The sequence below is a fragment of the Mustela lutreola genome, chromosome 9 (assembly GCF_030435805.1).
Source record: "Mustela lutreola isolate mMusLut2 chromosome 9, mMusLut2.pri, whole genome shotgun sequence".
NCBI classification, from domain to species: domain Eukaryota; kingdom Metazoa; phylum Chordata; class Mammalia; order Carnivora; family Mustelidae; genus Mustela; species Mustela lutreola.
The window spans coordinates 28708787-28731059 of NC_081298.1; the positions used below are offsets into that span (position 1 = coordinate 28708787).

Sequence of the window (22273 nt, forward strand, 5' to 3'; positions counted from 1 at the left end):
CCCCTCCCCCCACCCACGTAATGTCAAGGCAGGGAGTCAGCTACAGGTAGCCCTTTCACTGTGACAGCTTCCTGGCGGCAACTTAGAGTCACGTGAGGTTGGGCAAGGCTGGCCTCCAGTCTGGGCTTGGGTCCAGGCTCGGCCAGAGCACGTGCTATTTGACAAGTGGCATTACCCGAATGAACTCTCAGATCTCTCTTCGAGACGTGGGGATAACGACATCATAGGGTTTTTGTCACTATTGAGGGACAAAATGCAGGGAAGACGCAGCGTGCCTGGCACGTCTGAGGCCGTCAAGGGCAGCCCAGGGAGAAGCTCAAACTCCTTATCCTTTGTTGCTATTGGCATCATGTGCGGGATCCCAAGGGATTTGTTCCCATCACCCCCACCTCTGGGGACCCAGGCGTTAGTGATGGGATCCAGATAATAACCCAACCAGGGAGGCTGTTCTGGTCTCACTATCCCCTTCTACAGATGGAGAAAGCAGCACCCAGAGAGGTGGCGACCTCACCCCAAGACCCCTCACCCCTTCGGATCTCCAGTCCAGGGCTCATTCCACATGACCCTGCGGGCCTCGCCAGCCCCTTGCTCAGCTGCCAATGGAACCCTATCCTCCCCACCATCTGGATGCCAAGAAACTCGTTGGGGATTGAACATGTCTGAATATGGGGGAAGGACATAAGGAAATGGCCCAAGCTCAAGAGAGCTGAGAGCTGAGAGGAAGGCCCTGAGTGCCTGGGGCTGGTGGGGGGCTGGCCAGGAGATAGGGGTGTCCCATGTGCCTGGAGGGGAGCAGTGGGGAGAGAAGGGGGCATTGGGAAAGGCTCACAGACTCTCAATGACCAGGATTCCAGACCTGGTTTCTGGGCCTTGCTCTGCTTCTCAGCTACTCCGTAAGCCTTCCGGAGGCTCAGTGCTCTTCCTGTAATATGGGAGTATTGGATTATATCACTGTTTCTCCAGCTGCCAGTTGTCACTCGTTAGAAGATCGTAAAATCAGTTTAGTGGATTGTGACCAGCAATCAAAACAGGAAAGAAAAGAAGTAGAAGTAGAAGGGAAAATATCAGTACATTGTACAAAGTGAGGGTTAATATTGTTTTGTGAAACTCTGTATCTGTTATAGACCCGTGTATTTAAACACTCCCTAATTTCTTCATGTGGTTTCTGACAAAACACTTGAAGACACTTGGCTAGACGATTTTTAGTGTATCTATCAGCCCTAATTAGCCCTAGAAACCTGTAAGATAGAAATATGTCTTTGTCTAGAGAGGAGGCATGGACAATAGGGTCTAGGCAGGCAGGGAAGACCCAGCCACTGGAGCATTAGTTGTCACGTTGGACCACCTGCCGGCACCTGGATGGTGTGGTCCTCCTGCGATCAGGACGTGCAAACTCCAGGCACACACCGGGCACCCCCAGTCTGTTGCTGTCCTGTCTGCGGCCAATGATTCAGTTATAAAGCCAGGCTGATAAAGATTGAGACAGCTGACTCGTGACACAGTCTCGGATCTCTTCTGGGCTTCTCCTGTAATCTCTGCCAAACGTGGACCACAGAACAAGTGGGTGGGAGTTACATTTCAGGAATACGTGATTAGGTTGCCTTATGAATGACACTGAACTCCCCAACAGCAGTGGCTTAGAGAAACAAGACAGAAGTCCGCTTCTTTCTTAGATGGTAAGTCTAGATGTGGGCCGTTCTGGGCTGGTCAGGCAGGTGCACCGTGTCCAGGGGCCCAACTCTGCCATCCCCAAGGTAATGGCCCTGCATGGTGTCAGATGGCCTCTGTCCACACCACACCCACACTCCAGGTAAGAGGATGGAAGAAGAGGGAGGTAAACAGATTAAGGGGATTTGCCAACCATTTTTAAAAAGAGGTTTCCTCAAAAGAATTGAGAACAGGTATTCGAACAAATACTTGCATAAAAGCGCATTCCTAACAACACTCTCCAACAGGGTGAAAAGGTAGAAACAACTCAAATGTCTCTCAGTGGATGAATGGGTAAACAAAATAGGCCACAGCCCTATCACAGAATATTATGCAGCCATAAGCAGAAATGAACTCCTGATAGATGCTATCACATGGATGAACCTTGAAAACATGATGCTGAGCGAAAGAAACCAACCCTGAAGGCACCAGAGTGGTTCCTTCCATATGAGATGTCCAGAATAGGCAGATCCGCGGAAACGGAAAGCAGGTGCAGGATTGCCAAGGGGGAATGGGGAATGACTGCTAATGGGGGTGACGAGCAGACCTAAAACCATGGCGTTGGTTTTACATTGTGAACGTACCACACGCCACTGAATTGTACACTTTAAAGTGGTTAAAATGGTAAATTGTATGTGCTGTGAATTTTAGCTCAATTAAGGAGAAAAAAAAAGGAGGTTTCCGGGCACTCTATAGCTTCTGCCTAGAGGTCATTGGCTGGAGCTCATTCACATGACCACCACCACCACCACCCCAGCTGCAGGGGAACCTGGGAAATGTAGTGCCCACTTATATGGGAGATTTTATTACCAAAAAAGGAGGGGGCGAGGGAATATCAGGATAGATGCTTAGTAATCTCTGCTGGTGGCACAGATATGCTCAGGGAAAAGAACTGGAGAAATTGCCCCAGGCCTGACCCTGGAGCTAAGCAGTAACTTGAGAAGGTGGCATGGAAATGCAAAAATACTGGGATGAGAGCCCAGAGCCCCCCCCCCCCCCCATTGTGGGTAAGCCACCCTCTGGGCCACCATGTGCTCACATGCAGAATCAGGATGTGAGTATATGATCTATCTCCAAGGTTCCTTTCCCTCTGATGTTTTTTAAGAGGATATGTTCATAAGTCAATTGTAGGAGTCATGCAACTCCCCTTCCTCCCTTCCTTCCATCCAGACCGGGGCAGAATATAGTCCTGAGGCTCCAAAGTGTCCATGAGGTTGTAAATCCGAGAAGAACCTGACTTCTCCTGTCCTCCCCCACTCCCTGTCCATCCCTACTCATCCCTTCCCTGGCACTCGGACAGAGGGGGCTGTGGTTAGTGTTCTGTCAAGAGGTGGGGGGGGGCAAAGGAAACTAGGAAATTCACCGACAGGAGCATCAGATCCGTGATCTGGGGGCTTGCAGAGCCAATCCTGGGGTTCAGAGATAGGACAGTGACTGAAGAGGACAGCTGTGGATGGAGAAAGTTTTCTGAAATCACACCAGGGGCTTATGAGCATGCCCTCAACCTGCCCGTCCCACTTGGGGATGCAGGGACAGGCTGCTCCCCTCTGATCCCCCTCCCATGTAAAATGAATGCCCTTTTGGAACACATTTCTCTTCCAGGGGCTCCCTCTCTCCTCCTCGTCTGAATACAAATGGCAGCAGGGAGGATAATGCATAGTGAGGTCCGCTCACCATGTGGGTAACTTCTGGACTGAAGGTCCTACATGGGTCCCCTTTCCAGACAGAGAACTGGGGATTACAGCAACAGGCAAGTGACAGTAAGACCTGGGTTCAGAACCTGGCTTGGCCAATTCCGAAGATACAACCTCAGCTAAGACATTGATTCCTCCTGAGCATCAGTTTCCAGTTTGTATAAGGATTCCAGCCACGATGTATGCAAAGCACTCCATATATTGTTAATAGCAGTTGACATGCAGGAGACTGATGTCGAAGGCGAGACCTGGGTTCTGCTCACCCCCCAGCTCAGAGATGCTTCGTGTATCCCACAAGCACCCTCATGGGGAACTTGGCTCCTTTGTGCCGGGGCTGATGCTTGGGGTCAGAAAATGCAGAGATGACCATCACAGTCCCTCTGAGCAAGGCCTCACCTACTGGGACATGTGCAGTCCCCATCTCCTTCCAGGGACTCAGCCTTTTGTCATGTTCCCTATGAACAAGCCATTGGTTTTTGGAAAGAAAGGGAGAAGCCCCTACTGGGGACTCAGCAAATAGTGCATAGCGCTTGGTGGACCAAAGAAGGAGGTGGGTTTGTTGGAGGGGAGGCAGATGCCAGCTACAGACATGGAACCTGGCTTTCCTTACCCCTGTGCTTGGCAGAGGGCTGTCTGGGGACATACCTTCTGTTCTCAAAAGAAGTTCATGGTCTAAAGTAGTGAGCTTCACATAGGGGAGAAAGGCATGCTTCCTTTTGGATTTGGGAAGGGGGTGAGGAATCTCTGGAGACTCAAACGATCTGAGGCTACATGTTCCTTAGAGCTCTTCTTTTTTCTAAAACAAGACAGAGAGTTAAGCTCTACCAGATCGCAACTGGCAGGGATGTGCAGTAGGTAGTGAGCAAGTTAGTAGGAAACAGGGGTTTTAACGGATGGGACCTTTGCCCTAGAAAGACCAAGCAGCTAACAAGCTAGCTCTACACAAGTCATGTGGAGCTTGGTTTGTCTGTTTATATGGGCATGTATAGAGTGTCTCAGGTCTGGGCTGTCACCATTCAATATTTATGTAGAGGAAAGTTCATCTTTCTGCTCTCCCTCTGCCCTTCCCTTTATTCAATATATATTTGTTGATTACATGAATGTTTTCATTACCCTGAACCTGTGCAAAAGCTTATCACTTTATTCTTTCAATGCTTATCTGTTGAATGAATGAATGGCAGATGGATGGAATGAATGAATGAATGAATCTTTCGTACACTGAGCCAGTGGCAAGATCATTTCCTGAACCCTGTATCCAGCACCAGTCTTTGGCTCACCACCCCAGACAGTCTACATTTCATTTAAGAGAGTATCTCTGAGGAGCCTCTGCCCATCTCCCCGGCTGCTTGGGTGGGAGCCCCCAGCCCCTGGCCTGCCCTGGAGCCCCACTCTCTCTCACCTCACCTTTCTCTTGCGTGCAGAGCCTCTGCACTAGCCAAACAACACGCCTGCTTGTCCTGCCTTGGGATTCTCTCCCTATCCTCTGGAATACAGCCTGCTGGTCTCTTCAAGACCCAACATTTTCAGTGAAACTTTTTCTGATCCCTACAACTGAAAGGGATTCTTTTCTGGTTGCATTTCCTTGACACCTTTCACTGAGGGACAGTGGACTTACCCACATTGCATCATTCATTCCCACTTGTGCTTGCCTTACTCATGGCTGAAGCTCTTTGAGGGTTAAAACCACTTTTCATACATTTTTACACTTCCCACATTGCATCAAATGTAGTGTCCTACAAATAAGAGATTAACTGTCTACGTATTTATTGAACGAATGCCCCATACTCACCTTTCCTTATGGATTAAATTTTGAGCTGTAGACATGATGGCAACCACATGATGAGTCTCTATTTGTTCATTTATTCTTTCATCCATTGGTCTATCTACTTGTCCGAACACAATCGAGCAATTTGATAGGCACCAGAATATGAGGATCAAGAAGGCACATTCTGGGGGAGCCTGGGTGGCTCAATGGGTTAAAGCCTCTGCCTTCCACTCAGGTTGTGATCCCAGTGTCCTGGGATCGAACCCCACATCGGGCTCTCTGCTCAGCGGGGAGCCTGCTTCCTCCTTTCTCTCTGCCTGCCTCTCTGCCTACTTGTGATCTCTGTCTGTCAAGTAAATAAATAAATAAATCTTAAAAAAAAAAAAAAAAAAAGGAAGGAAGAAAGAAAGAAAGAAAGAAAGCACATTCTGATGGAGCCAGACAGACACATTAAAAAAAAAAGTTGTGCCTAGCACTGGGACGCCTCACTACATTCCCATCACAAAGCTAGAAACCAGCTAGATTTGCAGAGGAATGGGTGATAGACCATCTCAAATGCAACTTGAAGGAATAACATTTCTCGGAAGGTTTAACTAAGCTACCCTCCTTATACATCATGGCCTCTGTCCTAGACCCTTCTCAGTTTAGCTCCACAATCATATAAGATGAATCTGGGACTGGGGAGGGGGGTTCGAGGTGTTTGTCCTCAGGGTCTTATCCAGAGATCTCACGAGGCTTTGGCTGGTTCCTGTAAACCGCTCTTGCAAGTAAGCAGTTGAAAGTACCCTCCAGGCCAGTGATCACTCGACCTCTAGGCCTAGAAATGCTCCTCGGGATCATGCCATCCTCCCCAGCCAGCAGCTGAGGCCTACCCGACATCCAGGGGATGCACATCTAGAGAAAGTAAGGAATACACGAGTAAATGTTTGCTGGATGTTGGAGGGGTAAGAAACACTTGGTGTCCAGGAAGGTGCAAAGGGAAAAAGCAAGCAAGCTTTTCCCTTGGTGGGTGATGGATTTGGGAGACATAGCCTCCTGCCGGGTCTGTCTGAGCACTGCCCCCCACCCTCCCAGTAATGATGCTGGGGCAACAGAATGTGCTGACACAGAGTTGGTTGCATGGTTCTCCTTGCTGGTTGGGTGAAGCTATGCTGAGCACGTGGCCTTAGGGCCTTAAGGGCCAAGTAACAGGTGACCAAGAGGAGGGGAAGAGAGTCTCAGCGGTAGTGTGTGCAGAGGATGAGCTGCCTGGAAGGGCAGCATGGGGAATAGGCTATGGAATGCTTGCTATGCTCAGTCAAGGTCTCTGAATGGTAGCGTGCTTCTTCCTAGAAGTCTGGCTCTTCCCCAACAAGCCCCACCCAAAAGCTGTCCTTTGGGTAACGTCCACCTTTCCCCGCACCACCCTCCCTTGCCTTCCAGGACCTCAGGTCACCCTTCTGTCTTACAGCTTTAGAACCACAGAATGTCAACTGGCAGGAGACCTCCAACCGGCGGGCGCATCACACAGATAGGTTCTCCAGCCGGGAGCTCATCTTACGGAGAGGCCAACCCTTCAGTTTCTCATTGAACTTGAACCGAAGTCTTGGCGATGGAGAAAGCCTGGCTTTCATCACCTCCACAGGTATCTTCTCACCACTCCCCCAACACACACCTGAGCAGCCCTTGGGGCTGTGTCTCCACGGGGCAGTTGTGTGACATTGGGACCACTGGGCTCTGGGCTCCAACCCAGCCCTTCCATGGATTTGTGTGACCTTGGGTGAATTTCTGCCTGTCGATGAGCCTGAGACTCCTATTCTTTAAGTCCAGAGAGATTTGGCCTACCTGGTCTCTCCAGTCGCTTCCAAGGTCATCATGTTGTGCTTCTGTAGATGATGTCCCCCCAGAGCATCCCTGTAGTTTTACTGGAATATGATCTCTCTCCATGGTCTGGCTGGCACTCCCTGGTTCCCATTGTCCTCTGTCTTCTTTTACAGGGCCTTACCCTTCAGAGTCGGCCAGGACAAAGGCTGTCTTTCCACTCTCCAGTGGGACAAGTCGTGGGGGCTGGAGTGCCCAGCTCGTGTCCAAACAAGACAACATCCTGACCATCTCCATCTCCAGTCCTGCCAGTGCGCCCGTAGGCTGGTACACACTGAGCACTCAGATCTCCTCCCGGGGCAAAGACTTCGTTCTGAAACTCGGGACGTTCATATTGCTCTTTAACCCCTGGTTGCCAGGTAGGGACCAAACCAACCACTCTCATGGCCATCAGCTAAGCAGTACCGATGGAAAGGAGCTGGGAAAAGGATTTTTCCAGGCTCAAGTTTGATTAGGGGAAGTTCGTGGGCTATGGAAAGGGTATAGACACCAGGAGTCAGAAGCCATAGATCTGAGTCCCAGCTCTGCATCCTAACCAGCTCTGTAAGTCTGGGCAGTCAGCAGCTCTGCATCCTAACCAGCTCTGTAAGTCTGGGCAGTCAGTCTGTCCTTCTGAGCTTCATATTCCTTACCATTTCATGGAAACCCTGCTGTTTCCTCAGGGGCTATTGTGGCGATCTCATGAGCTTTTACAAAGTGCGTGATGGGGTATAACTATAAGGGACAATGACCACAGTACAATTCTACGGCATGGAGACAGCTTCTTGCCTCAAGGAGCAAGTATCTCCTTCCTAGGGTCTCATTTTCAGACCCTCAGGTCATCCCGGCTTCTCTTTCAAGTTCATAGTTGCCATAATATGAGTTGGAAGCATTAGAGTTCAAGGCTTCATTCCTTAATGGAGGTTGAGGGAAGGGCTGTAGGTGTGGTTGCTCAAGCCGCTAAGCCGGTACTCCGGAATCGGAGGAGGACTGGTCCCCTAGGGTCCTCTGTAAGATTCTAGTTCGTGACATCTGATTCTTGTATCAAACAGAGGATGGTGTCTTTATGAGTAACCATGCTGAGAGAGAGGAGTACGTCCAGGAAGATGCCGGCATCATCTATGTGGGGAGCACGAATCGAATCGGCATGGTTGGCTGGAACTTTGGACAGGTAAAATCATCATAAGGAGGCTGGGGCTGCTGTTCCTATAGCCCAGGAATCTCTGTGGCTCTCCCTGCAGGGAGGTGAAAGTTCCCAACTCTATTTGCCTGCCCTTCTATGCATTCACTTACTCATTCAGAAGACGTTTGCTGAGCACCTACTATGCACCCGGCCTCAGCTGCACACTTGTGCACACAGAAGACTGATGACACATTTTCTCTCTTTGAGGGGCTCACCCTCTAGTGGGCAAAACAAATAGCATAGCTAAATCAATACAATGAGGTTTTACTGGTGCCATGATTCACAGATGAGGATAAGGCCAAAAGAGGCACTTGGAATAAGAGTGTACTTTCTGTTATTCATTCCATGTAAGAGTACGACAGAATGTCCTTGGTGGGAGGAGTTGGCCTCTCAAAGCCATAGCCTCTTTGTCGTTTGTTACTGTGATGCACACCCCTCCCCCATCTGAGTCCACAGAGCTCCTAGAAAACATTCAGGGATTCCCCCCACCTCTCCTTCTTTCCAGCATATAAATGGAGACATGAGAGTGGGTGGAGTGCCTTGCCTATCCAGGAGGGGGTGGACAGGGCATGGGCCTCCAGTTCCCATTCTGTAGTCAACCATGGCAAGTCAGCTGTATATTTTATATATGGGAGTTTTGGGGCCAAGTTTCATTGGAAGGAGGAAAAAGGGGAAAAAAATGCATTAGGGCATGCAATGTACCTCAGAGCGGAAGGGAGGCTGATTTTTTTTTTTTTAAGATTTTATTTATTTATTTGACAGAGAGAAATCACAAGTAGATGGAGAGGCAAGCAGAGAGAGAGAGAGGGAAGCAGGCTCCCTGCCGAGCAGAGAGCCCGATGCGGGACTCGATCCCAGGACGCTGAGATCATGACCTGAGCCGAAGGCAGCGGTTTAACCCACTGAGCCACCCAGGCGCCCCGGGAGGCTGATTTTGATGGCATGGTCTGGAAAAGCCTCTCTGAGGAAGAAACATTTAATCAGAAACCTGAAGGAGGCAAGGAAGCTAGATAGATGCCTTGGGGAAAAGCACTGGAGGCTGAAGGAACAGCATACACAAAGACTCTGAGGCAAGAGAAACATGGCCTTCTTCTTTTGAGAAGCAGACACTAAAAATAAGTCTTATTTTGGGAAAACTGCTTCAAAAATCTTCTTTCAGTGGGATATTTTATCTTTATTATTAGTTTCCCAGAAGCCTAAATAATAGGCTCAAGATCACAGAGCCAGATGGAAACTTTGAGATGAGATTGGCCTGAACCTCTGTATATACATATAGCCAGGCCCAGGCAGGCTAAGTGATTTGCTCCCAAGGCCATGACAGTGAGAAAGTCTTATTTAGGCACCTCAGCATGGTGGATAGCCTGGGCTCTGGCTGGGTTTGTAGGTTAGAGGCTGGGCGAGGCAGCTACTCCTTGGGAACTCTCTGTCCCCGAGGCCCCAGAGTAGAAGGCCCCGGGGTCATTCCTGTGGTTCGCAGCCGCATAGCTTCCATACCCTTAATTAGCCAACACTCCTTGTCATTTCTTTCATCATCACGTATGTCCCATTTTGAACAGTTCGAAGATAGCATTCTGAACATTTGCCTCTCGATCCTGGATCACAGCCTGAACTTCCGCCGCGACCCTGCTACCGACGTGGCCCGCAGAAATGACCCCAAGTACGTCGGACGAGTGCTCAGTGCAATGGTAAGTGATAGGAAAATCATAACAACCAGTTGTCGCCATAGATCGGACTCAGCATTGGATTAGGTACGTCATGTCCTTTCATGGAAGCCTCAGAAAATAGAGTTGGTGGCCATGACCATCCCACTTTGCACACACAGAGCACGAGGCTCCTCTAAATTAAAGGACTTGCCTCAGACACAGGGGTCTGCCCAGCTCCAAGGTCCTGCCCTCTCTCTCTCTTGAGGCCTTTCTCAGACATAAAGGGAACTTGCCCTTCTTGGGTCCACCAGGCTAGGAGGACACAAAGCTGAAACTTTGCTCTATCGCTGAACCTCCTGGGGAAGAGGGTAAGCTCCCAAGTGAACCCCAGGCATTAGCCTCCCTTGTTTTGATCCCTCCCCTGGACAGCAACTTGGCTCAGGTTTCAGCTGGGGCAGCCGCACTCAACACCTGGATGGGGAAACCCAAGCAGATAAAGGGACTGGTCAGCTGTAACCACAGCCTTTGAGCCAAACCAGAACAAGTCCTCCAACTGCCTGCCCGGGGCTCAGTCCTTCCACATGAGACCTGCCCTCTCCCCAAACACACACACACACACACACACACACAGACACACACACACACACGCTGGGGCCGGGAAGAGTCTCTCTTGCTACTCAGTGTGTTGACAAGGCCTCCCTCAGAAGGGTCCAAACGTGGTCTCCGCCTGCTCAAATGTTATATATAAATGGAAATGCCAAAAGTCGAAGGGTTCTTGAAGTTTAAACCTCTGAAATTCATGGCCCGGATGTGTCTTAACTTTTTTTTTTAGTTGTCGTTAGTGGCCTAGGCCTTTCTCCGTCTCTTTCCCTTTCAAGTGGGAGCGTTATCTGAGTTCACGAACTAGTTAGGTTGCTAGACATCAGAGCAATCTTCCAGCTGCTGAATAAGCAGGGGGCTTCCTGTGAGAGCGGAGGCGGACACCGGGCTGGCAGGAAAGGAGTAAGGGGAGCCCCAGGGCATGTGGAACCGCACGGATGCAACGGGCAAGGGAACCAGGGACGTGGGGCCTGGGCTGACCCTTGGAAACGGAGTGACCTGGGAAGGGCGGGACGGAGCTGAAGCTGAGGTTAAGGGAGGCTGAGCCTCGTGGGCCTGGGAGAGGGTGGGGGAGGCCAGCCGGCTCCAGCAGCTGCTGACTCACTCTGACCCTGCGGACAAACCATGTTATCTCAGTGCCAAGTTCCTCAGCGACACCTCCCTGCCCCGCTCTCTAGGCCTCCTGCTCGGGCTGGGCCTTGAGCTAATTATGGCCTGTACCAGGCTTTGAAAGGCTCAGCTCTCAGCCAGAGATGACCCTACCGATTACCACTTTGGTGGCTGGAGCACCTGTGACTCAGGAGATGGGATGGGCTACATAATCTTCCATCTCGGAGAAGGCCTGTCTTGCCTGATCCTGCGATTAGAGCCCAGGCCTTGCTGGGAGTGGGGCTGGGGAAGGCTGGCCTGGCCTGCGCTGGCCAAGGATCCTTCTGTGTCCAGACTCTGTTCTCATTGGCCTTACCACCTGGGGAGCCAAACATAGGCAGGGAATGGGGCTCAAGGCCTCTCACTGGAGGGTTGGGATCAATGCTGGTCCAAGTTTCCTAAACTCTGAACGCTCGGCTCCTGGAAGCTCATTTGTTTCTAACTTTCCCTGTATGGGAAGGAACATGAAGAGCATGTGAAGAGAGGTGAACTGACCTGCCCACCGTCCCCCAGCTGACGAGCAGCAGAGTTGGGCTTAGAACCTGGTTTCTCCTTTCTTTCCCTTTTCACTTTTTATTGTGGCAAAGCTCAGACCTTCACACAAATAGAGGAAATGGTAAAACAAACCCCTGCTACCCACTACCAGCTTTTGTGGTCCCCTCCTCAAGGCCAGTGTGGTTTCAGGTCTGACCCACTCCTTTACAGAGTAGTTGATAAATCCCAGGCACGATATCATTTCACCTGTAAGTATTACAATATGTGTCTCTAAAAGACAATGCCACTCAGGTCTCCTGATTCCTAACCCGGGGCTCTGTTCACACTGCATCCTGCCCGTGCTGCTTATACAGGAATCAGGCCTTCCGTTGAATGAATGAGTGAGGGAGAGAGGGAGAGAATGAATGAATGAATGAATGAATGAAAAGCAACATTCCATCTTTATGCATTCCAAGAAGTTAGCCGCTGAAGTTCTAAAGCACCTTTTTAGAGAAGACCAGTACCCCCAAATTGAGTTTTAAAACATGGGCTTCCAAGTCAGACATCAGCGACCCCCCCCCCCCATGAGTCCTGGCAAGAAGCCATGGGCAGGCTGGCGTCTGGACCCTGCCTAGCCGCTGAACAAGCCGTGGAGCCTCAGGTTATCCCATGAGCCTGCTCACAGGATTGATAGATGGGTTAGGGGCAACCGTCACAGCCCGTTAAACAAAACACTTCTAAACTAATGAAGTGTTCCAGACCCTAAGAGGATCTTTGTCACAGTGATCATCCCCAAATCACCCAGGAAGACACAGAAAATCCACTTGACATCTCCCTGGCTTCCTTCCTCATCTCCCTGCCTTGTCCCCTGAACTCACCACTGACGCATCTGGGGCTCCCCCTGCCCAGGTCAACGGCAATGATGACAACGGCGTGATCTCCGGGAATTGGAGTGGCAACTACACGGGGGGTCTGGACCCACGGAACTGGAATGGCAGTGTGGAGATCCTCAAGGAGTGGAAAAAATCGGGCTTCAGACCCGTCCGATACGGCCAGTGCTGGGTCTTTGCTGGGACCCTCAATACAGGTACTCGGGGTCGGTGGGCAACCATGGGGAGGAAGGGGGGGCGTGGCCAACGTGCCATTTCCGCTGCAGCCCGGGTCCTCATACCCCTCCTTGACTTGCAGTGCTGAGGTGTTTTGGGATTCCCTCCCGAGTGGTCACCAACTTCAACTCAGCCCATGACACAGACCGAAACCTCAGTGTGGACGTGTACTATGACCCCTACGGGAGGCCCATAGAGAAAGGCAGTGACAGCGTGTGGTGAGTAGCTGACCTGTTCTGAACACTGAACCTGAGCGGCTTCTTACCCCCACGCCTCCCCCAGGTCCTGCCACCCGGCTCACACAGGAGCTGGGAGGCAAGTAACACGTGAGCGCAAGCTTTCCAGTGGGAATGTTGGCAGTGCTGATGAGCCCTCCCCTAAGATCCAAAACAACACTCCCTAGGGCCCTGTGAAGTCTGGGGTCCCCTGTCTTGCTTTCAGATGAAGGGTTCAATACCCGTGAAAAATAGTGGTTCATGGGCTCAGTGCAACTGGCCTGAGTTTAGAGAGTCCACTAGACCCTAAGCTACTTTAGAAGCTTTTGAAACTCTTGATTTGCCAGTACCAAAAGTCAATTGATCTTATTTCCAGCAACCCCTATGACTTAAAGACTTGCTTAAAGGAAAGCAGTGTGTTTTCTCTTATGCATGTGTAGTTTCTATGCACCTTGATTTGATAGAGTAAGAAGCCTGTTTATTCTGGATTTCAATTGAAAATAAGAAGCTCTGAACATAATTGAACACATTGAACATATATACATGTATACACATATATACGGATATGTAATTGAACATCTGTATTTCTTTTTTTTTAAGACTTTATTTATTTATTTGACAGACAGAGATCACAAGTAGGCAGAGAGGCAGGCAGAGAGAGAGGAAGGGAAGCAGGCTCCCTGCTGAGCAGAGAGCCTGATGTGGGGCTCGATCCCAGGACCCAGGGATCATGACCTGAGCCAAAGGCAGAGGCATTAACCCACTGAGCCACCCAGGCGCCCCAAACATCTATATTTTTAACCATAAATATGGCACGTGCCCTTGTATCTTTATACCCATATATATATGTAACGTCTAATGGGTGGCAACTGAAAATTGGTTGTATAAAACTTAGAGACACATATCTATAACTTCATATAGTAGTATACATACGTAAAATAAATTCATTACATCTATTTGAGATCATACTATATGCCAAGTCATTACCAAGTGGTAACTGAAAATGATTATGTCTGTATCCGCATGTACACACAGATAACTATGTGCCATATATGCAGAGAAATTCTTGCCTATGTCAATGATCTATTGTTTTTAATCCATTTCCAAGGATATCCCCTCCCCCACCCCATACACACACAATCACTCACATGCGTATGGGGTTACATAACCTGATCGCAGATGCCATCTTATTTCCAGGCTTATTTCAGGATGTTCTTTCCTGATCTGCACATATACAATTTACTGTCTAAATGATATTGCTGCGTTAGCAAGATATTGTTTCCCAGCTACTCATGAATGAGTATTTTTTTTTCTCCTCCCTAGTTTTTTCATTTGTTGTTGTGTCCCGTATCCCACTGCAATCTGTTTTCACCACTGGGGCAATGCCATTCCTGGCCTCGGTTTCCTTCGCAAGAGGAGATGATTGGTCCAACATCATTCGGGAAGGGAGGTCCCTGTGGGTGTAACCCTTCTGGGATTATCCTTTGTGCTACGATCCGCAGAGAGATCAGAAAGTTGGAGAGTCAGTCCTCTACCAAAAGCATGCCGGTGCTGTTGGAAGACAGGGGATGGGGAAGCTGTTAGAAGAGGCTGTTTAGCAAGCGACCAGGGAGATGCATCAGACAGTAAGCCCCATGGGAGCTCAGCGAAGGAGTCACAAAGGAATGCTTCCTGGGAGCAGAAATATGGGGCTTTTAAGCTGAATTTGGAATTAGGACCCAAAGGTCTTGGTTACTGGTTTACACTACCACCCCACATTAGCTTTATATTTCGTTCCAAATATAATTATCTTGGGACAAGTATGGGCCCGTGGAGACATTCCACGGTGTTTCCACTGTCTTTTTTTTTTTTTTTTTTTTTTTTAGATTTTATTTATTCATTTAAGAGAGAGAGAGAGAGCATACAAGCAGGGAGAGAGGCAGAGGGAGAGGGTGAAGCAGACTCCCCGAGGAGCTGGGGCCCTGACCGGGGGGCTCAGTCCCAGGACTTGGAGATCATGACCAGAACTGAAGGCAGACGCTTAACCATCTGAGCCCCCAGGAGCCCCCAGAGCTCTGATTTTTGCTGGGGGTCTCCTCCTTTCTTACCTGCTCATCCTCCACCAGCCTTCCTGGTGAAAGCAGTGGCAACCAGTGGTCCCTCCCCAACCTGCTACTTTCCAGCTGCAGCTGGAGAACCAGCACTGGATGGAATGAGGAGTCCTGAGTCCTGGTTCTGGCCCCACTACTATCTTGCTCTAGGGCTTGTGTAAGTCACCTCATCTTTCTGGTTCCAGGTTTCTCCATCAGTGAAATACAAGGGTTGGCCCAGCACTAGGTTCACTTAAGTCTCTTACTGGCATTTTTTTTTTTTTTTTTTTGGATCCTCACCCTCCTCTTTGTATGGGAGCTACCCTCCCCAAGGGACCTATACAGTCCCTTCTGCATAGATCCCACCCAGAGGGAGATAAAACACAAGCCATTCTCTGCCTGGAATGACTTTCCCAATCTATTATTGTAAGGACAGTTCAGGTTTGGACAGAAACACTTCAATCTGAATCTTTCTGTGTTGCACATGTTGGAAGCTTTTAAAACCTTGCCCAGAGATGCCTAAAGTCATAGAAAGTAGGGATCAAGTGAGGTTAAGCCTCTGAAAGTTCTTGATAATAACAGCAGCAGCAAATAGTTTGCTGAGCAATTGCTATGTACCAGGCACTTACTCTCCAGAAATGATGACATAGGCACTATTATCATCACCCCCATTTTACAGTTGAGGAAACTGAGGCACAGAGTCACTCACCCAAGGGCACACAGCCAACAAATAGTGGAGCTGGGATTTGAACCCAGGCAGCTTTGTAAACTATAAAGCACCGGAGAGATGCCAGAGAACGTAGTTATTATTCCTGATTAATGTTACCTTGAGCAACTGAACATTGCTTACCTTGAGATTTTCCTGGTTGGCTGGACACCAACCAGAGCTGTGGTGAGGCTGGGTGCCATCCAGCCCGTGCAGATGGAGAAGCTAGGCTCTTTGGTTCACACCTCGGCAGCAGATGGCACTTCCTTGTAAAACTAAACACTACCTCACATGCTCAGTGAGGAGAAATGACTTACCCAAAGTCAAACTGTGAATTTGTGTCCAAGCTAGGAGTAGAACATGGAGTCCTGCCAACAAGACTCTCCCAAACCAGACAATTTTAGGACTTGGTGGTGGGGGTATTGGGGGTACCTGATGATTTCATGAACGAGAAAACGAAGCCCTGGAGAGAAATAAGAGAGACGTTTAGGCTCTCTAATAAGCGTCTGACTTTATGTAAGTTCCTTAACTTTTTCGTGCCTCTGTTTCCCATCTGTAAAATGAAAGGTTAGAACAGGGGACCTCAGCAATTTCTTCTAGATCTTCTTTCTTTCAATCACATTCACTGAATTCACTGGGGTGCATTTTCTTCTTAACCATTCTGCTCATGCTGGTGGTTTGGCTCAAGTGGTACAAGCCTCTGGAGTGTTCGCTTCTTGAGAAGCAGGCTGCTTTGGGGTGGGGGTGGGAACCTCAGTCTGGGATGCTTCTTCTCCACGGTCCCTTCTGAGCCACTGTAGAGGAGAATTCTGAGGCCCTGATCAGTCACTGAGCAGGAAGCAAATGATGTGAAACAGTAGGACCAAAGCTATCTTTACCTTGACATTTCTGGCTTATTTTCTTAATTCATTTGACTCAATTCCCTGATTTCTAGAGTCATAGAGCTGACTCTACTTGTAGACATTCTATAGCTCTGAGGTGGCAGGCACGTGGAGATCGCCCTACCCCGTCCTAGGGAGGTGGGGTTGGCTAGTTCTAGGGAAGAGCTGTTGGCAACCAAGCCTCAGCCTGAGCTCCTGGCTCCTGATACAATCTCTCCATGGCAACCAGCCTCCACTACTACTTAGACGCCCTGGTGTACCTCGCTCAGACCTGCAGCAAGGAAACCAGCTCCAAGAGGGCTCAGGCTGCAGAAAACATGATTAAGTATATACCGTATGCCAGACCCCACCCCGGGCCCTGGGCACCAAGAGGGAGGAGATGCAGGAACTGGGCTAGAGGAGCTTACAGCTGCCCAAGACAGACGATTATGGAGTAGAAAAAGTGAAATAACCAAGTCTGCAAGATTCAGAGATAGCACGGACAGATGGCTGGCATTCTCCCAGCACACCAGGAGAGGACTTTTGGGAGGAGGTAATATCTGGGCTGCATCTGGAAGGCTGCCAATGGAAGAGGTAGGAGTTTGGAGGTCCCTTTCTAGACAGGGTCTCCTGACCCCATGAATTCAAAGGTAAGCATAATTCCGATGCTGTCTCTAGAGCAGTGGCTTATAACCTTCCAAAATTACATCAGAATTGACTTAGATGGAGGGAGATAGGGGAATCCACATCTTTTAGTAAATGTCTCAGATAGTTCTGATACCTACAGTGTGTCCTTTCCTTGAGCTCCTCCTCCTGAAACCCCTCAAGACGGAAACAGAACCCAAGGTTGGGAGGTGGGAGAGAGCACAGCACACAATCAGAAACATACGATCAGAAACAGAATTTCCACGGTGGCGCCCTTGGACATTTGAAAGGTACACGCATGGGTTGCCTAGGTGGCTCAGTGGGTTAAAGTCTCTGCCTTCAGCTCAGGTTATGGGGATTGAGCCCTGCATCAGGCTCTCTGCTCAGTGGGGAGCCTGCTTCCCTTCCTCTCTCTGCCTGCCTCTCTGCCTACTTATGATCTCTGTCAAATAAATAAATAAATAAAAATCTTTTTAAAAAAAAAGAAGAAGAAGAAGGGTACCTGCATCCCACATAACCATGAGTAAAGTGCTGGCTTCCTAATGAGGGAGGGACCAGGATGTATCTGTTATCTGTGCCTTCTTAAATTCTTGCCTTGCAGATAAGTAGTAAAACACAGCTACTCACCAGTTTTTTTTTTACCAACCCACCCTTCCCCTAGGGTTCTCTGACAGGAACCAGATGAACACAAAACTGCTTTCTCATCCCTGTCTTGTCTCCTGATCACTGTCTCACACACTCCATGCTTTCTTCTGGGTGAATTCTTACTGACTATGAAAGCCCATTCAAAAAAAAAAAAAAAACAAAAAAAACATTTTGAGGGTCTTCCTAGGGATAGTTTTTAAGAGAGAGAGCACACACCAGTGGCGGTTGTGGGGAGGGGCAGAGGATGAGGGAGAAGAATCTTAAGCAGGGTCCATGTCCAGCACAGAGCCCAATGCCGGGCTCCATCTCACCACCCCAAAATCTGAGCCCAAATCAAGAGTGCAATGCTTAACCGACTGAGCCACCTAGGCACCCCCGCTAGCGATCATTTTTATCATGACCTTCCCCCACCGCACAATTATAGGAAATTTCAGGATAAAGCAGTAAAAGTCATCTGGAATCCTATTGTTCACATACTTTTAATATTTGATCATTTTCCAGCAACTCTTTCTTCCATCAGTTGCTGTCTTTTATGGAATCGGGATTATACGTTTTACAAGGCATGAGTACAAAACAGAACATATAATAGGTGCATCCTGCTTTTCCCCACACCTGGAAACCAACTTTGCAGTTTTAAATCACGTGTTTTTGATGAAACGCTGTATTTTTTTTTAAAGATTTGATTTATTTATTTGACAGAGCAAGATCACAAGTAGGCAGAGAGGCAGGCAGAGAGAGAGGAAGGGAAGCAGGCTCCCTGCTGAGCAGAGAGCCCGATGCGGGACTCGATCCCAGGACCCTGAGATCGTGACCTGAGCTGAAGGCAGCGGCTTAACCCACTGAGCCACCCAGGCGCCCAATGAAACGCTGTATTTTTGAGCATATTTCCCTATGTCATTAAATAATCATCAAAAATAAGATTTTAAGTGCACTGTATTCTCTTGTATGGTTGAACCATTATTTATTTTCCTACTGTTCTTATTACCATTCCCCAGGTTACTTATGTCCCTTCTTTTTACCCTGTTATATATAACACAGGACTTGGCATTCTTCTGTGTAAACCTTGAACACATCTGTGATTAGTCCTGTAAGAAAGATTGCTAGAAATGGTTTGTCCCTCATTGAAGGGAATGACCGCTTTAAAGGTTTATGACATCTCTTCCTGTTTCCTTCCAGAAAGATTGTGTGACCTTTGTTTCACTGCAGTAGTAAATAAGAGTATTCTTTTTCTCTATGCATATTGTTGGTTGGTATTATTCTTAATCATCTGTTCACCCCTTAGGCTCTTATCTCCTTCTGCCTTGTTTTGGAGCTGAGTTTTTATATCTCCCCTTGTTCCCTGAAGAACTATCAGGCTCCTTTTGCACCCTGTAAATACTTACGGGGCACTTCCAACTCCTCCAATAGGTGCAGAGCATACCACTCCCCCATGTACATAGTCTGGCCCCCCAGGAAGTCTCCTCCAAACCTGCAAAATGAAAATACACTTTTCCTGGTTACAAAATAATAAAAAGTTGGGGTGCCTGGGTGGCACAGTCAGTTAAGCGCCCAACTCTTGGTTTCAGCTCAGGTCTTGATCGTGGGGTCGTGGGATCAAGACCCACAGCAGGCTCCATGTTCAACACAGAGTCTGTTTGAAGAGTCTCCTGCTTCTCTCCCCGCTCACTCACTTGTGTGCTCTCGCTTTCTCAGAAAAATCTTTAAAAATAATAATAACAATAAATAAATAAATTAGAAGAGTCATTAATAATATAACTATCCAGAGAAAAATATGAATAACATTTTGAGACAGATCCTCCTGGACATTTCATTCCATTTATAGTCACACACATTAGATGTATGTGTGTGGAGTTACCCAAATAGGCTCAAGTTAAACAAGTCTATTTTATTATTTTTTTAAAAGATTTTATTTATTTATATAACAGAGAGACAGAGAGCACAAGCAGGGGGAGAGGCAGAGGGAGAAGGAGAAGCAGGGTCCCTGTAGAGCAGGGGAAGCCTGATATGGGGCTCGATCCCAGAACTCCAGGGTCATGACCTGAGCTGAAGGCAGTGGCTTAACCGACTGAGCCACCGAGGCACCCCCTCATTGTATGATTTCTTATATCTTTCTATGTCAATAGATAAAAATTTAGAGAGATGGTATCATTTGGTGGTTGAAATCATGGACCCTGCGCCATTTCTTACTTGATACACTGTAGCCATCTTTCATGGAAGTGCTGGATTGGTTTTAGGCATTCTTTTGGACAGTTCTAGAATACACGATCGCATGACTGCGCCACAGTCTGCAGAGAATTTCCTTAATGATGGATTTTTCCTCCACTGTTTTTGCTCTTACAAACAATGCTACAGTGAACATCTTCCCCTGTATACCTGTGTATTCTCATGGGGATTCTTTTATAGGAGAAATTCCTAGAGTGGAATTACCAGCTAAGTGGGCACGTAGATTTTTAAAGGTTTATCATACCTATTGCCAAACGGCCCTCCATAAATATCACACCAATTTCAAGTTCCACCAGTGGGCTCTGACTGTGCTTGTTCTCCCACAGCTAGAAATGAGTATTACAGAATCCTGTGTGTCATCCTGGGTTTTCATCATTGTCATCTTATGAGGGTCATGGTACCTCTTTGTCACTTTAATTTTCTTTTCACTGTAGTGAGATTAAAACTAGTTTCCTGTGTTCAGTGATCACTTGTATTTCTTATAAAAAAGTGCCTGCCCATCATCCTTTATTGGTGTATTTCACTTGTTCTTTTGTGTGTTTTTCTTGTTGATTTGTAAGTACTTTATAATATTAATTACAGTAAATCTCTGTCTATACATACGTTATGTATCTCCCTCATTTTATTGATTTTTTTTTCAATCTTTTTTCTCTTTCTTCTTCAGTTTGGGCAATTTCTACTGGTCTGTCTTCAAGCTGACAGATCTTTTCCTCTGTGCTCTTGATTCTAAGCCCAGTCACCGAATTATTTCATTTAAGGTGGGTCTTTTTCTCCAGTTGTAAGTTTGTATTTGGTTCTTTTTTCATCTTTTCTCTTGCTCTGCTAAGAGTCCCTCTCTTTTCACTTGTTGTTGACCTGTTTTCCTTTATTTCATGGAACTTCATTATAATAGCTGCTTTCAAGTCCGTGTCCAGTCATTCTGGCATCCGTACTATTTTAAGGTTACTCTGTTGATTAGAGTCTATTCCCTTGAAGGATGGATGCCGTTTTTCTGGTTCTTCATGTGCTGAGTCATCTGGGTCTGTATCCTGGGCATTGGCTAAGTCGGGATTCTGTCAGTTTATTTCAGCAGCCTGCCTGGGGGTGGACCCAGACGGCAAGCGCCGTGGCACTTGTGGCAGCAAAGACTCAAATCTCAGCTCAATTCTTCAATCGTCAGCCAGACTGCTTATCTGCATACATGCATGGGTCAGAGCTGCTCAGAGGCTTGGGCAGGGTTTATCAACTAACCTGGGATCTTTTTTCTCTGACCCCTTCCTTTCCAGAGCTTCCCCCTCACACTCTAGTGGCCCAGGTGGACTCAGACTATTTATTGGCTCCTCAGGTCAGAAAAATGTGGGTTGTCTGTAACAATTTTTACTGCCTTGCCCTTCACCCCAGCTGTGGCCTGTCCTTAAGGCCAAGTCACCCAAAGTTGCAATTTACCCCACGCTGACTCCTTCCTTCAAGTTTTGACTCCTTTCCAAAATCCTTCTGTTTTGTTCATTCTCAAGTAGTTGTCTTGTTCTTTTGTGTTTTGTTTTGTTTTGGAGTTTACTGTTACCAGCAGAAGGGACCATCTGTTATGAGCCCACTCTGCCATGCAGGAAACAGAATTACAGTTTGTTTGGCTGGTTGGTATAGGCAAGTTTAATATTTTTACCTCGCCACATTTATCTGTCATTTTCTTCATGGCTTCTGAGTTGGTACTCTGCACTAAACTATCTTCTCCACCTCCTGTGTATTAAAAAATCCGTTTTCAAGTTGGATGGAACTTGCATTCATGTCAGACTTACAGCTTCTGGTTGGATCAAAACTCCCAGAATCAAACAAATGCAGTTGCATTGGGTGTGGAGAGGAGGACCAGACGGGAGAGGGCGGAACCACGGGATGCAGTGATTAAGACCAGTTAATTGGCTATCTCTAGAGTCGTGACCAAGACATAGAGATTGGGAGATGAGGGGATGCCTTTGATGAAGAGCATTTTTAGGACTGGCGTATATCATTCTTCGATCCAGACCTCAGCCCAGCAGCATGTGGCTCTTAGCCAGAGCTGTCCCTCTCCCCGCAACCCCATCCATTCTCAGCCAACAGGAGACACAGACGTGTACTCCAGCAGGGCCCACACGAGAAAGCACCGTGGGGTTGCCCACTTGGTTATTGGCTCTCACCTAGAACCATTCTGCTCCTCAGAAGGGCCGTAGAAAATCGTGGTCTAGGACCCAGGTTTGGGGGTTAGGCATACCTGAGTCCAAACTTTGACTCTGCTGTC

At 48.1% G+C, this 22273-nt stretch overlaps 1 protein-coding gene across 1 annotated transcript in view; it reads left to right on the top strand.

Annotated features, from left to right (window-relative positions):
* TGM3 (transglutaminase 3) overlaps positions 1 to 22273 on the top strand; it is a 39742-nt gene that overhangs the window by 4296 nt on the left and 13173 nt on the right. The window contains exons 3-8 of the mRNA XM_059134339.1: positions 6589 to 6790; positions 7143 to 7385; positions 8058 to 8176; positions 9745 to 9873; positions 12463 to 12640; positions 12742 to 12877. Of these exons, the coding sequence (XP_058990322.1) occupies positions 6589 to 6790; positions 7143 to 7385; positions 8058 to 8176; positions 9745 to 9873; positions 12463 to 12640; positions 12742 to 12877 (1007 nt within the window). The remainder of the gene's footprint in view (positions 1 to 6588; positions 6791 to 7142; positions 7386 to 8057; positions 8177 to 9744; positions 9874 to 12462; positions 12641 to 12741; positions 12878 to 22273) is intronic.